This window comes from Culex quinquefasciatus, chromosome 1 (genome assembly GCF_015732765.1).
Source record: "Culex quinquefasciatus strain JHB chromosome 1, VPISU_Cqui_1.0_pri_paternal, whole genome shotgun sequence".
NCBI classification, from domain to species: Eukaryota; Metazoa; Arthropoda; class Insecta; order Diptera; family Culicidae; genus Culex; species Culex quinquefasciatus.
Window position 1 is genome coordinate 40344864 of NC_051861.1, and position 15948 is coordinate 40360811.

Genomic DNA, 15948 nt, shown 5'->3' on the forward strand with positions numbered 1-15948 from the left:
GAAAATCTTCCAACGTAGATTTGTTCTTAGATAGTTTACTAACATTTTCCCAAAATATGGTGGATTTTGATGAAAACTACCTTAAATGCCAATAGTTTGAAAATTGACCCAATCTCACCCCGTAGAGGGGGTGACATTGGGTCAAATGAAACTAAAATGATGCTCAAATACAACGATATGGTAAAAACAAGTCACCCAACAGTGTTTCTTGTTCGAGGGAATCGTTTTGACATGCTACAATGTTTGAAGTGAAGATTTTCAAACCTTTGGGTAGTTTTTGAGCAATCCCAACAAAAATTTTAGAAAAATGATTTTTCAAGAGGTCATTTTTGGCCAAAAACGTACCTCAACTTTAGACAGCTGTCAAAATAACAGGATTTGCTCTAGGAACGAGATTTTTTCAGCGAAGTCATCTTAAGATGTCCCCTACACAACCCTTTTAACAGAATTTAGTTTAATTGGGAAGAATCTGAGAAATGGTGAAATCCGTAAAAAAACACTTTGACCCAATCTCACCCCCCAGACCCAATGTCACCCCCACTGACAGTACAGCAATCCCATTTGAAAAGTGCCTAAACCGAAAAAATCCGATTGGGCTCAAATTTTTTCTGGGGGTTCCTTGGCCAAATTAATTAGACCCGTATTTTTTTTTGTTTGGTCATTAGGATGACCTACATCATGCTAGGGTGGTTCAAAAAATGGTAATTTTCGTCATTTTTCGCAAATACCACTTTTTCAAAAAATCATATCTCCGCGGCATTTCATCCGATTTTAGCTGTCTTTTGGCTATTTGAGAAAATTAGTAAGAAGTTTCAAAAATTTAGCTTAGCATTTGAAAAAGTCGTATGAAAACTTAAAATTGCTTTTTGACCTTGTCTGGACCAGAGCGCCTATGTCTGAAAATATTTTATCGGATTCCTCGGAAAATTACACATGGGTAATTCTCCGCCAACTCACACAGCAGTTGCCCCGACCCCTCTTCGATTTGCGTGAAACTTTGTCCTAAGGGGTAACTTTTGTCCCTGATTACGAATCCGAGGTCCGTTTTTTGATATCACGTGACGGAGGGCGGTACGACCTTCCATTTTTGAACATGTGAAAAAGAGGTGTTTTTCAATAATTTGCAGCCTGAAACGGTGATGAGATAGAAATTTGGTGTCAAAGGGACTTTTGTGTAAAATTAGACGCCCGATTTGATGGCGTACTCAGAATTCCGAATAAACGTATTTTTCATCGAAAAAAACACTAAAAAAGTTTTAAAAATTCTCCCATTTTCCGTTACTCGACTGTAAAAAAATTTGGAACATGTCATTCTATGGGAAATTTAATGTACTTTTCGAATCTACATTGTCTCAGAAGGGTCATTTTTTCATTTAGAACAAAATTTTTCATTTTAAAATTTCGTGTTTTTTCTAACTTTGCAGGGATATTTTTTAGAGTGTAACAATGTTCTACAAAGTTGTAGAGCAGACAATTACAAAAATTTTGATATATAGACATAAGGGGTTTGCTCATAAACATCACGAGTTATCACGATTTTACGAAAAAAAGTTTTGAAAAAGTTGGTCGTCATCGATCATGGCCATTCATGGTCACCCGCGACAGACACGGACGACGAAACAAAGAGAAACGCAAAAAGTAACTTTTTCAAAACTTTTTGCCTTCCTCACTGAGGTAAGGCTATAATCCTGCTCTAAAAATGAACTTTGTATAAAAACGTCGTAGACCCACCTTCATGTATACATATCGACTCAGAATCGAAAACTGAACAAATTTCTGTGTGTATGTGTGTGTGTATGTGTGTGTGTATGTATGTATGTGACCAACAAACTAGCTCATGTTTCTCGGAACTGGCTGAACCGATTTGACCCGAACCTGTTGTATTCGACTTGGTTAAGGGTCCCATAGATCGAGTTTTATAAAGATTGAAGTTTCGATAAGTAGTTCAAAAGTTATGTATAAAAATGTGTTTTCACATATATCTGGATCTCACTTAAATGTATGTAAACTATGTCCGGATCCACCATCCGACCCACCGTTGGATAGGTTATCAAAAGACCTTTCCAACGAGTCTAAAACATTGAAGATCTGGCAACCCTGTTTCGAGATATGTCCACTTAAGTGATATTTATGCACTTTTTGGAAGCCGGATCTCACTTAAATGTGTGTAAACTATGTCCGGATCCACCATCCGACCCATCGTTGGTTAGGTTATCAAAAGACCTTTCCAACGAGTCTAAAACATTGAAGATCTGGCAACCCTGTCTCGAGATATGGCCATTTAAGTGATATTTATGTACTTTTTTGAAGCCGGATCTCACTTAAATGTATGTAAACTATGTCCGGATCCACCATCCGACCCATCGTTGGTTAGGTTATCAAAAGACCTTTCCAACGAGTCCAAAACATTGAAGATCTGGCAACCCTGTCTCGAGATATGGTCACTTAAGTGATATTTATGTACTTTTTTGAAGCCGGGTCTCATTTAAATGTATGTAAACTTTGTTCGGATCCACCATCCGACCCATCGTTGGTTAGGTTATCAAAAGACCTTTCCAACGAGTCCAAAACATTGAAGATCTGGCAACCCTGTCTCGAGATATGTCCACTTAAGTGATATTTATGTACTTTTTGGAAGCCAGATCTCACTTAAATGTATGTAAACTATGTCCGGATCCACCATCCGACCCATCGTTGGATAGGTTATCAAAAATTTTCCAACGAGTCCATTATATGAAGATCTGGCAACCCTGTCTCGAGATATGGCCATTTAAGTGATATTTATGTACTTTTTGGAAGCCGGATCTCACTTAAATGTATGTAAACTATGTCCGGATCCACCATCCGACCCATCGTTGGATAGGTTATCAAAAGACCTTTCCAACGAGTCCAAAACATTGAAGATCTGGCAACCCTGTCTCGAGATATGTCCACTTAAGTGATATTTATGCACTTTTTGGAAGCCGGATCTCATTTAAATGTATGTAAACTATGTCCGGATCCACCATCCGACCCATCGTTGGATAGGTTGTCAAAAGACCTTTCCAACGAGTCCAAAACATTGAAGATCTGGCAACCCTGTCTCGAGATATGCCCATTTAAGTGATATTTATGTACTTTTTCGAAGCCGGATCTCAATTAAATGTATGTAAACTATGTCCGGATCCATCATCCGACCCATCGTTGGTTAGGTTATCAAAAGACCTTTTTAACGAGTCCAAAACATTGAAGATCTGGCAACCCTGTCTCGAGATATGGTCACTTAAGTGATGTTTATGTACTTTTTTGTAGCCGGGTCTCATTTAAATGTATGTAAACTTTGTTCGGATCCACCATCCGACCCATCGTTGGTTAGGTTATCAAAAAACCTTTCCAACGAGTCCAAAACATTGAAGATCTGGCAACCCTGTCTCGAGATATGTCCACTTAAGTGATATTTATGCACTTTTTGGAAGCCAGATCTCACTTAAATGTATGTAAACTATGTCCGGATCCACCATCCGACCCATCGTTGGATAGGTTATCAAAAAAATTTTCCAACGAGTCCATTATATGTAAGATCTGGCAACCCTGTCTCGAGATATGGCCATTTAAGTGATATTTATGTACTTTTTGGAAGCCGGATCTCACTTAAATGTATGTAAACTATGTCCGGATCCACCATCCGACCCATCGTTGGATAGGTTATCAAAAGACCTTTCCAACAAGTCCAAAACATTGAAGATCTGGCAACCCTGTCTCGAGATATGGCCATTTAAGTGATATTTATGTACTTTCTTAATCCGAATCTAAAAAATAGATGAAATTTGTGTATAACCCCATCAAATCAGCCATTGTTGGTTTGAGTGAGGAAGGCTCCAACCACTTAGGTGGATTAAGTTAGTTTTTTCGTAAAATCGCGATAACTCGTGATGTTTATAAGCAAACCCCTTATGTCTATATATCATAATTTTTGTAATTGTCTGCTCTACAACTTTGTACAATATTGTTACACTCTAAAAAATAACCCTGCAAAGTTAGAAAAAACACGAAATTTTAAAATGAAAAATTTTGTTCTAAATGAAAAAATTACCCTTCTGGGTCAATGTAGATTCGAAAAGTACATTAAATTTCCCATAAAATGACATGTTCCAAAATTTTTTACAGTGGGAGAATTTTTAAAACGTTTCTAGTGTTTTTTTCGATGAAAAATACGTTTATTCGGAATTCTGAGTACGCCATCAAATTGGGCGTCTAATTTTACATAAAAGTCCCTTTGACACCAAATTTCTATCTCATCACCGTTTCAGGCTGCAAATTGTTGAAAAACACCTCTTTTTTCGCATGTTCAAAAATGGAAGGGGTCGTACCGCCCCTCCGTCACGAGATATCAAAAAACGGACCTCGGATTCGTGATCAGGGACAAAAGTTACCCCTTAGGACAAAGTTTCACGCAAATCGAAGAGGGGTCGGGGCAACTTTTCCCGATTTCGTGTGAGTTGGTAGAGAATTATCCACATATCATATAAAAAAAATTGGCAATGTCGAACCGTACGTTTCCGAGATATGATTTTTTGAAAATAAAAACTGAGTTTTTCGACACGCCACGCGCAAAAACAGAAAAAAGACTAAATCGGCCAAAAATCAACTTTTTTCACTAAAACTGCGATAACTTAAAAATTTCAGCGATGACCTATACATGCTAGGGTACCAAAATTTACGTAAGCAAAATACGCAACACCAAATTCATTCAAAAATAACCATTTTAATAAAAAAGGATTGGACATATTTTTTGTGAGATTCTAAAATAAACAACAAAATCCCTGTTGTGTATAAAGCTAGATCTCCTCTATCGAATGCAACCTGGCGTTTAAAATATGGCCAGCGCTTTCTAAGATATTTGAATTTTAAATCTTTTTTACCTCTAAAATGGCAGTAACTTTTGACCTTTACGTACAAATTGACTTGTCAAAAAAATAAAAATGTTTGTTTGTCAGAGCTCTAAAAGTGCCTCGGACATCACTTTTCTTTAAAACTTAACCCTGATTTGCTACGTTCAAAATACTGTTTTGGTGGTTTGCTCAAATGTTTTCTCTAAATTTGGTCGTAAAAGGCGTAGATTGCGAGATATTATTTTGGTGTCTTCAACAAAGTTGCTCGGTTTGGCAAGCAAAACAACTTTCTAGAAGACAAAAAAAATCCCAAAAATATTCCTGAAAAGTTAGATTTTCAAAATCGCCCTAATCGTGAACCACCCCAATTTTGAACCAAACCATAAGTTGCCCTTTTCCATTTGCAACAACTCTTCTCAAGACACCAAAGCTCCAAAACTTCACCATTTCTAGGAAAATGCAAGTTAAAATGCTGGAAAATGGCAAAAATGGAAAGAAACTACTTTTGCCTTCCTCACTGAGGTAAGGCTATAATCCTGCTCTAAAATTGAACTTTTTATTAAAAGCTCGAAAACCCACCTTGATGTATACATATCGACTCAGAATCGAAAACTGAACAAATGTCTGTGTGTATGTGTGTGTGTATGTGTGTGGGTATGTGTGTTGGTATGTGTGTGGGTATGTGTGTGTGTATGTGACCAATAATGTCACGCAGTTTTCTCAGCACTGGCTGAACCGATTTTGACCAAACCAGTCGCATTCGACTTGGTTTAGGGTCCCATACGGTGCTATTGAATTGTTTGAAGTTTCGATAAGTAGTTCAAAAGTTATGTATAAAAATGTGTTTTCGCATATTTTCGGAAGATGAATAAATGGCAGTAAACTGAACCAAACATCATCATGTTATACATCGTTATTTAGGTAATTGAAAGACCTTTCCAACGAGTCCACAACATTGAAGATTTGGCAACCCTGTCTTGAGTTATAACCACTTAAGTGATATTTATGTACGTTTTTGAAGCCGAATCTCACTTAAATGTATGTAAACGATGTCCGGATCCATCATCCGACCCATCATTGATTAGGTAATTGAAAGACCTTTCCAACGAATCTACAACATTGAAGATCTGGCAACCCTGTCTCGAGTTATAACCACTTATGTGATATTTATGTACTTTTTTGTAGCCGTATCTCATTAAAATGTATGTAAACTATGTCTGGATCCATCATCCGACCCATCGTTGGTTAGGTAATTGAAAGACCTTTCCAACGAATCTACAACATTGAAGATCTGGCAACCCTGTCTCGAGTTATAACCACTTAAGTGATATTTATGTACGTTTTTGAAGCCGGATCTCACTTAAATGTATGTAAACGATGTCCGGATCCATCATCCGACCCATCGTTGATTAGGTAATTGAAAGACCTTTCCAACGAATCTACAACATTGAAGATCTGGCAACCCTGTCTCGAGTTATAACCACTTATGTGATATTTATGTACTTTTTTGTAGCCGTATCTCATTAAAATGTATGTAAACTATGTCTGGATCCATCATCCGACCCATCGTTGGTTAGGTAATTGAAAGACCTTTCCAACGAATCTACAACATTGAAGATCTGGCAACCCTGTCTCGAGTTATAACCACTTAAGTGATATTTATGTACGTTTTTGAAGCCAGATCTCACTTAAATGTATGTAAACGATGTCCGGATCCATCATCCAACCCATCGTTGATTAGGTAATTGAAAGACCTTTCCAACGAATCTACAACATTGAAGATCTGGCAACCCTGTCTCGAGTTATAACCACTTATGTAATATTTATGTACTTTTTTGTAGCCGTATCTCATTAAAATGTATGTAAACAATGTCCGGATCCATCATCCGACCCATCCCTGTCTCGAGTTCTGACCACTTATAATGCCACTTATGAGCCCTTGAGTGATATGTGTGTTTTTTTTGATCAATTTTGTGTCCAAACCCATCATATTACATATCACCCATTGTTGGAAAAGAGTGAGGAAGGCACCAAGCACATAGGTGGATTAAGTTAGTTTTTGTTTTAAAACTGTGATAACTTGAAAATTTCAAGGATAACTTGTTTGGTTACCAAAATTTTCGTAATTAAAAATCGCAATCATTGCCGTTTTTGTGTGGAATTGCTGTATATTCACAGGGTATTCATTGTAATCAAACAGCAAGCAATAACATCTAACGATCGCAAATCTGTTCCGGACAGCATTGAATTATGACCACTTTGTACCCTATAAAAACCACAAAAATTCAGTAGCCTGCTGGTATGGCAAGTAAAGTCGCTACTCTGCAGGTTGGCAATTTGTGGTTACACAATAGTCCGAAATAATTTCCGACCATAACTTTGCAACACGTTGCACCAGATCTTGGCTTTCTCTCATTGTACCCTAAATTTCCCTGGAAAGCCCCATAAAGCCACAAAAAATAATACACTTGCATTTGGGACGCCCCGCACCCGGAGACTCTGTCCGCCCAGCAAAATTGACATAATTAGCCCCGAAAACTCACCGTGTGCAGGTGCTTGATCTGGTGGTGGTGATGGTGGAAGTTGGGCTTGTGGTACGACTGGTGGTAGTAGGTGCACAGCTTGAAGATGTGCGACAGCGCCGGGAACAGGAACAGCAGGAACTTGAGCACCAGCTTCTTGGCCGTACCGACGCCGACCAGCAGCGGAAGCAGCCACATCACCTTGATCTTGATGATCTTGATGATCAGTATGACGGCGAGGAACGCGAGCAGCAGTTTTCCCTGGAAAAATTTCTCTGCAAGGTAGAAGGTGTGAGGGGAGGGAGGGATTGGGAGAATTAGTAACATCATCAAGCTACGAGACAACATAAGTTCGAACGAAAAGTGTATTATGCAAAAGAATAGCTTGGTTTGCTTAGCGTAGGCACCCTTTGAAATATGATCCCGTCCAGAGTTGTGGTTGCACATTTTTGGCATAGTTTGGAAAAAAGTTCACGTGCAAATAGACCGATATGATATTCTGTTATAGTAAAATATTGCACAGACTTTCTCAAAGTTTATACTAGTACTCACTGTCCTCGTCGCGGACTGACGACTGTTTTCTCGCGAAAGCGGTGTTCACTAAAATCAATAACTAATTAGCAGAGATTGCACAAGCAAAGCATTAGATCAGTACAGCGATAGTATTGAAGAAGAGGTTTACGTAATTGAAATTAAGAACAGTTTAGTTCGATCGGGATGACGATCAAGGAGTTTGAAGTGGTTTGAACATTATAATTGAAATCATGTACACAGAAAAAAAATGATGGTAATATTCATCAGGAAATGGTGACAGATTTTGAGGCAAAATAAATGATAAATTTTACACCAGAGCATTTCCATGCCAAATAGGGAATCGGTTGTACCCGACCCTCTCCGATTTCAATGAAACTTTGTAGACATGTTATCCTTCGCTTATATAAGCCATTTTTGTGTATATGGAGCCAGTTCCACTCGATAATGACATTTGAGAAGGGCGTAAGTGTTTTAAATATTTTTGTAATTCGGAATTTAAATATTTCTGTATTTCGAAGCCGTTGCATCGTATCAAAAAGTGGTCAAAGACAAACTTGTAGGAAATTTTACGGGCTTTTCGATAAAAATACACTGAAAGAAAACACCACCTTTTATGAGATTTTTGATTTTTAAGTTTAAAAATCAAATTTGAGAGAGCCCACGATTTTTTTTCGTTCAAAATTTTTGTGAAGATAGCCTAAGATGTTACAAAAAGACTCACGAGAAATGCAGGATGGAGCAACTCACCTAAAAAAATACAAAAATCATTTACTGAAACTGTTTTTTTTTTTAAAGTGCTCTAAACGTCAAAATTTTCAAAAACCGAATACGGGAATCGATTCTCCAGACAATTTTACATAAAAGTCTCCATATTGACCATTGTCCTAAGTCCAATCCTTGTGAAGTTACAGCGGTTTTAAAAATAAAAATGTAGAAAAAATAGGCTTTTTGATGGTTTTTGGCAATTTCTATATGACAGACTTGATTTTTCAGTCTCGTTAATATTTTTACCGGAAAGCTCGTCCAATTTCCTATAAGTTTGTCTTTTACCACATTTCAATTGTTTTCAATTATGAGCAATGTAATTAGCTTATATGTATCTGCAAGCTCATACATCCAATTTAAATGTTGTCAAAGACAAACTTATGGGAAATTTGACGAGCTTTCCGGTAAAAATATTTACGAGACTGAAAAATTAAGTCTGCAATATAGAAATTGCCAAAAACCATCAAAAAAACTATTTTTTCTACATTTTTATTTTTAAAACCGCTGTAACTTTACAAGGATTGGACTTAGGACAATGGTCAATATGGAGACTTTTATGTAAAATTGTCTGGAGAATCGATTCCCGTATTCGGTTTTTGAAAATTTTGACGTTTAGAGCACTTTTCAAACAGTTTCAGTAAATGATTTTGTTTTTTAGGTGAGTTGCTCCATCCTGCATTTTCGTGAGTCTTTATAACATCTTAGGCTATCTTCATAAAAATTTTAACGAAAAAATCGTGGGCTCTCAAATTTGACTTTTAAACTTAAAAATCAAAAAATCTCATAAAAGTTGTTTTTCTTTCAGTGTATTTTATCAAAAGCCCGTCAAATTTCCTACAAGTTTGTCTTTGACCACTTTGATACGATGCAACGGCTTCGAGATACAGAAATATTTAAATTCCGAATTACAAAATATTTAAACACTTACGCCCTTCTCAAATGTCATTATCGTGTGGAACTGGCTCCATATACACAAAAATGGCTTATATAAGCGAAGGATAACATGTCTACAAAGTTTCATTGAAATCGGAGAGGGTCGAGAAAAAAGTACCTGAAAAATTCCTGTTTTGGGCTGGAATTGCTCACCAGAAAATGATGAATTTTCATCAGTTTTTGATGAATATTCATCAGGTTCACATTTTTACACATTTTTTATGTAATATTACACAAATAAAGAGGTAATATTCAACCTACCAAATTTTCAACATTCCAAAATTAAACTTTTTTTCTGTGTACTTATATTTTAATATATCACCACATTTTATAAAACAAAGCTTGTGTTTCATTAGTTTCAGTGTAAAAAACATGTACTCCTGGAGAGAACCAAAGAGTGTTCACATCCGTAAGAAAAAAGTGTTCCATGCCTAATAGTTTTATTTGGGCATTCACCGCAACCAACAAGCAAGAGCTAATTAATAGGTTCTAACAGGGTTTTATGCCTCGGACATAAAACCGGGTGGAAATAAAAGCCGACTGGCTTTCAATAAGGTTTTATGAAAGTTTTAACAGAGGCTTGAAAACCAGATGGCAATGCCATGCCAAACGGTTTTATCGCATGCTTTGTTAAAACCTAGGGTGTTAGCTGTCAAGTGCCATTAGGCATGTAAAAAGCTCACTTAAAACCATAAGCTCCCTAAAGAGCATTTATTGCGGCCAAATAGCAGTGCATAAATATGGCGCAAGACGCGTGCTCTGATTGAATATGATTGACCGCCATCTTGATTGAATAAATAGAAAACTGAAAAATTTGATTTAAATTTGATGAAAACACACATTTATGCTGAATTTCTGGTATGATTTATATAGCTATAGATGTTTAAAAATATTTTGAACATTTTTTTCAAAGAATTGCAATAAAATATTTTTTAACATTAAACACTATGATTACAAAATATTGATTTTTGATGAAGCGAGTTGAATTTTTTGGCTCTATCTCCCCTACATTTATCAATAAAATTTCAACCGCAGCTGAATTTGAGCCATCAATTGTGAGAAATAAGCTTTCAAATTATTTGGATTACCTCTAATATCTATTATTTATCATCGCCATTTTTGACAACCATCTCCATAATTTCATTTGGCAAGACGAAGACTTATTTTTTGCCAAAATAAAACCTATTTGGCATAAGTCGTTTAAAGACGTATGAAATGTCATTTTTCCATAACTCCTGACTATGTTTTAACAAAGGTTTTATCAAGGCTTTGAGGATGTTGTTAGGATTCAGTTGTAAAGCCTTGAACTCCTATGCAGGTTTTATAAATAGGCCGTAACAACCTTTTGCGGAGGTCCTTTTGGGTTTTAAGTGGGGTTTATCAAGGCTCTGGGGAGTTTGTTACGACTAAGGGGTTTTAATGTTGGTTTTGGCTGATAGGTTTTATAGCGGTTGTGACAGCTTTGATAAAGCCTAAAATGTTACTTGGGTAACCACCTAATATCCGGCACTGAGATAAGTTGTATCAGCATTCGGCATATACAAAGTCTGATACAAACTAAACTTTCCCATAGTTTCGCTACCGGTTAGCAGGTATTGGATTGGACCACACACACACACACACACACACACACACACACACAAGTTTTAGTGATATAAAGTTAAATGAAAAATCGCCAATTTTTTTTACCGTGTATCATTTTTTTCAGTGCAGTCCATATCCATACCTACAACTTTGCCAAAGACACCGAATCGATCAAAAAATTCCTTTAAAAGATACAGATTTTTGAATGTTCACACATCGTTTTTGTATGGACAGCTGCCAAATTTGTATGGAAAATTATATGGACAAACTAATGATGCAAAATAGCTTTTTTGGGTATACTGAAGGCACCAAAAAAATTTCAGACAGATTAAAAAATATAAAAATTAAAATTCTAAAAAAAAGACCAATTTCGTAGAGAATTGCTCAAAAGTATAATTTTGTTATTTTCTGAAGAGTTTTAGCATTACCTACAACTTTTTTGAAGACACCAAATCGATCAGATAGTCCATTCACGAAATAAAGATTTTATAATATTTTCATTATATTTTGTATGGACGGCTGCCAACATTGTATAACGACTTCTGCAGACCTGGGTGATGAATAAAGAGAATGCGTAACGCGATTTTCGAATGATCCCACATTGTTTACATCTACAAAGTAGAAGGCTGTTCAAGCACAAGCATGACTTTTTTCTTACTGGTAAATGAGCTGTTTTATAATCAGAAGTATGTGTTTTATATTGTCTTGTTTTTTTTTTGCTGGAAAATTGTGTGTGTTTTCAAGTTTTGATCGGTTTGAACAGGTTTTTTTTTTCTTTTTTATTGGTGATTGAAAACTGCGGCAAGATTGTCATTCTGTAATATCGTGGATAAACTCTCTGGCTGATTTTGGAATCCTGCAGCTCTTCCTGATCCAACGAAAAAGTTTCGCTAATTCTAGCGAAGCTGATCCAACAAATAGAGATAAACCGAAATTCAACCGGAATCAAACAATAAAGACAGTTTCTCGATGGATACAACCACAGCGACTCCATAAACAACATCCATTCATAATTATACAAAAAATGACGACCTCGTCTTCAACTTTCTTAAGATTTCTTGAATTCAACTCTCCAGGTCCTTAAAAGCCAGACATTTTTCATTCCAGCAAAAAAAAAAAAACAATTTTAATGATCGATAACAATACTCTCTACTTTTGGCGAACAGTAAATTGGTTCCACTTTGACAGTTCAAAATTGAGGCCGTTTTGCGAACCACTATTCAACACCCAGCTTCAGACGAACCAATGATGCAAAATACCTTCCTTGGTCATAAGGAAGCCTCTCAAAAAGTTTTATTTAAATACAAAATTAAAATTTAAAATCGTTCGACAAAAGAATAGCTTTGAGGTAATAAACATTAATTGATGAAGTTAGTGTTTATTCATACAGTTTTTGCTGGAAGCCTCAGAAATCTAGTGGTGACTACTGTTTTTCATTGAATCAAAAATGAAGCACGGTTAACTGCTCAAATTGGCATACGGTCGCTTGTGTGCTATCTTGTGACAACGTGTTTATCTGTTTGTATATTGTATGAACGATGGAGCCAGTTTTTAGCAACTAGTTCTTATACTATTGATTGATGAATGCGCCTAGTTTCAACATTATTTCTTTTTACACCAGCAATTTGTATGACGTGTCACCAGATAGCACGATGATGAAGTATTGATCTACTGCCGTTTTACGGCGATATGATGTATACGCCATTGAGGTGATTTTGCTGTAGACACGATTTTCTGTTTTTGTTCATTTTTTCAATTTAAAATGAGTAATTTAAGGTCTGCTCTGTAGAAACTGTTAAAAAGTACAATAAAAATGTGGCCCCTACAAAATTTCTTGTTTTTTCCTATTCTCTACGATTTTAAACCACAAACATCATTTGGCCGAAAAAATAGCAATAAAAAATCACTACTTTTACTGCCCAATGATGTATGTATACATTGCTCGATCAAAGCTGGCTTTATTTTTTGTGCCAGCTATTTTGGAAGCTGAGCGGATCCCGTAATGCATTGTCCACGTGGATACTTAAAGGGGGGAGGGTCTTAGGGAGCATTATTTTATTACGTAACGCAGTTGGGGGGGAAGGGGGGGGGGGTCGGAGGCCGTGCTATGCTCCATACATTTTTTTAAATTTGTATGGAAATTTTTTTACGAGTGGGGGGTCTAAAATCCGATTTTTTGCGTCACGTAATAAAAGAACGCTCCCTTAGGAATTGTCTACGCTCTATAAACACATTTTTTGCATGAACAATTGTCCGCAAGGAAGGTGGGTGGGTCTAGAATTTTCGAAAAAGTGTCTACGTGGATGTGGATAAGGTGTCATCCATTAAGTACGTCACATTAAAATCAGCCAAAATTTACTCCCCCCTTTGTCACGATTTCCTTATGCTTTTAACACGCAACGTCACGCTTGCTCAAAACCCCCCTCTTCCCTCAGATCGTGACGTACTTTATGGATGATGCCTAATGGACGTCCCCTTAAGAATTAAATCGAAATAATGTAATAAAATATTGGCCAGTCTTGATTTGGTCGCAAAACCTCAAATCAACATTCAAACAGTATTGAATTTGACTTCTATCAATGCTCAATGTATACATACATCATGATGAGTAAAATTGGCGTATACATCATAGTTTGTTTGCTTAATAAAATGGACCCCAGAGCAGTTTTTTGAAAAATTCTTTCGTCAGGAGGTAGCTTTTAAGATTCTTTATCAGACTGTACAATAAAATTAAAAATGTCCAAAATGGCGTATACATCATATCGCCGTAAAAAGGCAGTCTAAGTCACAAGTGTCAAATACCACCGACGGTGGACCCAGCAGCTGAAACTCCTGGGACTCTACAGATGACTCAGAACGTCACCACATATTAGTGGGTTGGACCCTGAATCTCTCTTAGGCTATCTGGATATGATCAGAGTTCAATACCCTTCGACATCTGTCTTGATACGGCGAGAGACTCATCAGAAGAAACTTCCGGAAATTCTTGGACAACATCTCAACAGGAACAATTGAGTACATATGTAGTATATATGCGAGGTTTGACTGTATTGCGATATCCGGAAAACGGATGCGAATTTCTAAATTTGCTTTATGGCATCTTGTAGATTTTGTGAGTTTAGCAAAACGTCAGCATTAACTGATTTTCATCAAAAATTACAGTTTTCACAAGATAGCACCAATGCGGCGATGTTTTTACCAAATCTGGCTTAGAATTGACGAGTGTCAGCTTCTTTGTGACTATGCTAGCAGCAAAGCATTTCCTGACAAGCATAATTGCGATTAAACATTAGTAAAGCTATTTTTTATCAAGCAGAAGAGATGCATTAGAAAAATGTGCTAAAATAATAACAACAATAATTGCTAGCTTTCCAAAGTATAGAGATACAGTTTGAAAACTTCTATGAAACGAGTATAAATCAGCGTGAAAGCATGAAAAATGTGAAATATAACATCTAACATTCGCAACGCATACTCACTTATCTTCTTGAAGAGGATCCTCGGCGTGGCATCGGCCCGGGCCTGGACGGCCGTCCGTGGCACAAACTCCAGCTTGGCAAGCATGCCGTTCCCCTCGATGGACCGTGGCTCGATGCGGAAGATGGCACCGTCGAACATCACCTCCGGCATGCGGATGTTGACGTCGTGGGTCAGCATGAACTTGACCGTTTTGTCGTGCAGCGCCGTCGTGACCTCTTCGATCGGGGAGGTTGGTTCGAAATCTGTGGGGAGGGGAATTCAGAAGGATCAGTTAAAAGCTTTGTCAATCATGTTTACTTTTTTTTTTTTGGAGGTCAAAGATAATCTCTTGTGAAGTCGTTGAACCCATCAATTTTGAATTTCACACTTGTTCGAAAAACCACTAAATTCAGTTCCACTCATGGAGAAAGTTTTATTATGGGTACTTGACGTAATTGACAACCTCCAACTCGAAGAAAACGATGAAAAAAAAGACAAAATAACCAAAACTGTCAGAGGAACGATTTATTGCGGTTTCATGCGATTCCATGCTTTTACAGCGTGCACGGCATTTTAAAATCATTTTGTCGACCACGATTTGGCGAATGGTCCAAAATAGAAAAAAGGCAGAATTAAACCAAAAATCGTATTTCTTAACATTCAGCATAAAGAATTCACAATGATAAAGTTGTACAACATCTCAAACGAAAACCGGTTTACTTAAAGTTGGACAACACGCACCGCCTTTTTCACGCATCGACAACATGAGCATAGCTGAGATGGTCGCCGCAGGGTATTGATTGAGCCTGGTTGTTGCAATTGAAGGATGGTCCCACATAACGTTGTGTACTTGCACGGAGATATTTGCGTAGAAAGTGGACTGGTGACTTTATGATGATTATTATCGATGGGGAAGGAGGTGAAGCAAGAAGAGGCGTCCAAGCGTAAATTTATTAATCTGAAATCATACGTTTACTAAAGGGATGCGCAACCGGATATTAATTTTGTGGGTCAAAAGTTTCCAATTTTGCTTCAGGAAATAAACAACAAGTAACCTGTGGTGCTTCAGGTTTTCAAAAAAAAAAAAAAAACAAACAACCCTGATCAACCTGTTTGATGTTATAAAAGTATTCATTTTTGCAATTTCATCATGAAATTACATAAAATTCCTGTCATTCACGAACGACGAAGCGGCCTTCTTTTCTCTACCAAAAAAAAAACAGGATGGAAAGTTAAAACCTTTCAGTTCTACTTTTCAGCACTAAAATGGGTGCTGAAAT

At 37.0% G+C, this 15948-nt stretch overlaps 1 protein-coding gene across 2 annotated transcripts in view; it reads right to left on the reverse strand.

Annotated features, from left to right (window-relative positions):
• The window catches only part of LOC6042437, a 117322-nt gene that overhangs the window by 39200 nt on the left and 62174 nt on the right, over window positions 1-15948 (reverse strand). For both annotated transcript variants that reach the window (XM_038259061.1, XM_038259057.1), the window contains exons 3-4: window positions 14689-14931; window positions 7415-7668 (exon numbers count right to left, since the gene is read on the reverse strand). In XM_038259061.1, coding sequence (XP_038114989.1) covers window positions 7415-7668; window positions 14689-14931 — 497 coding nt within the window. The remainder of the gene's footprint in view (window positions 1-7414; window positions 7669-14688; window positions 14932-15948) is intronic.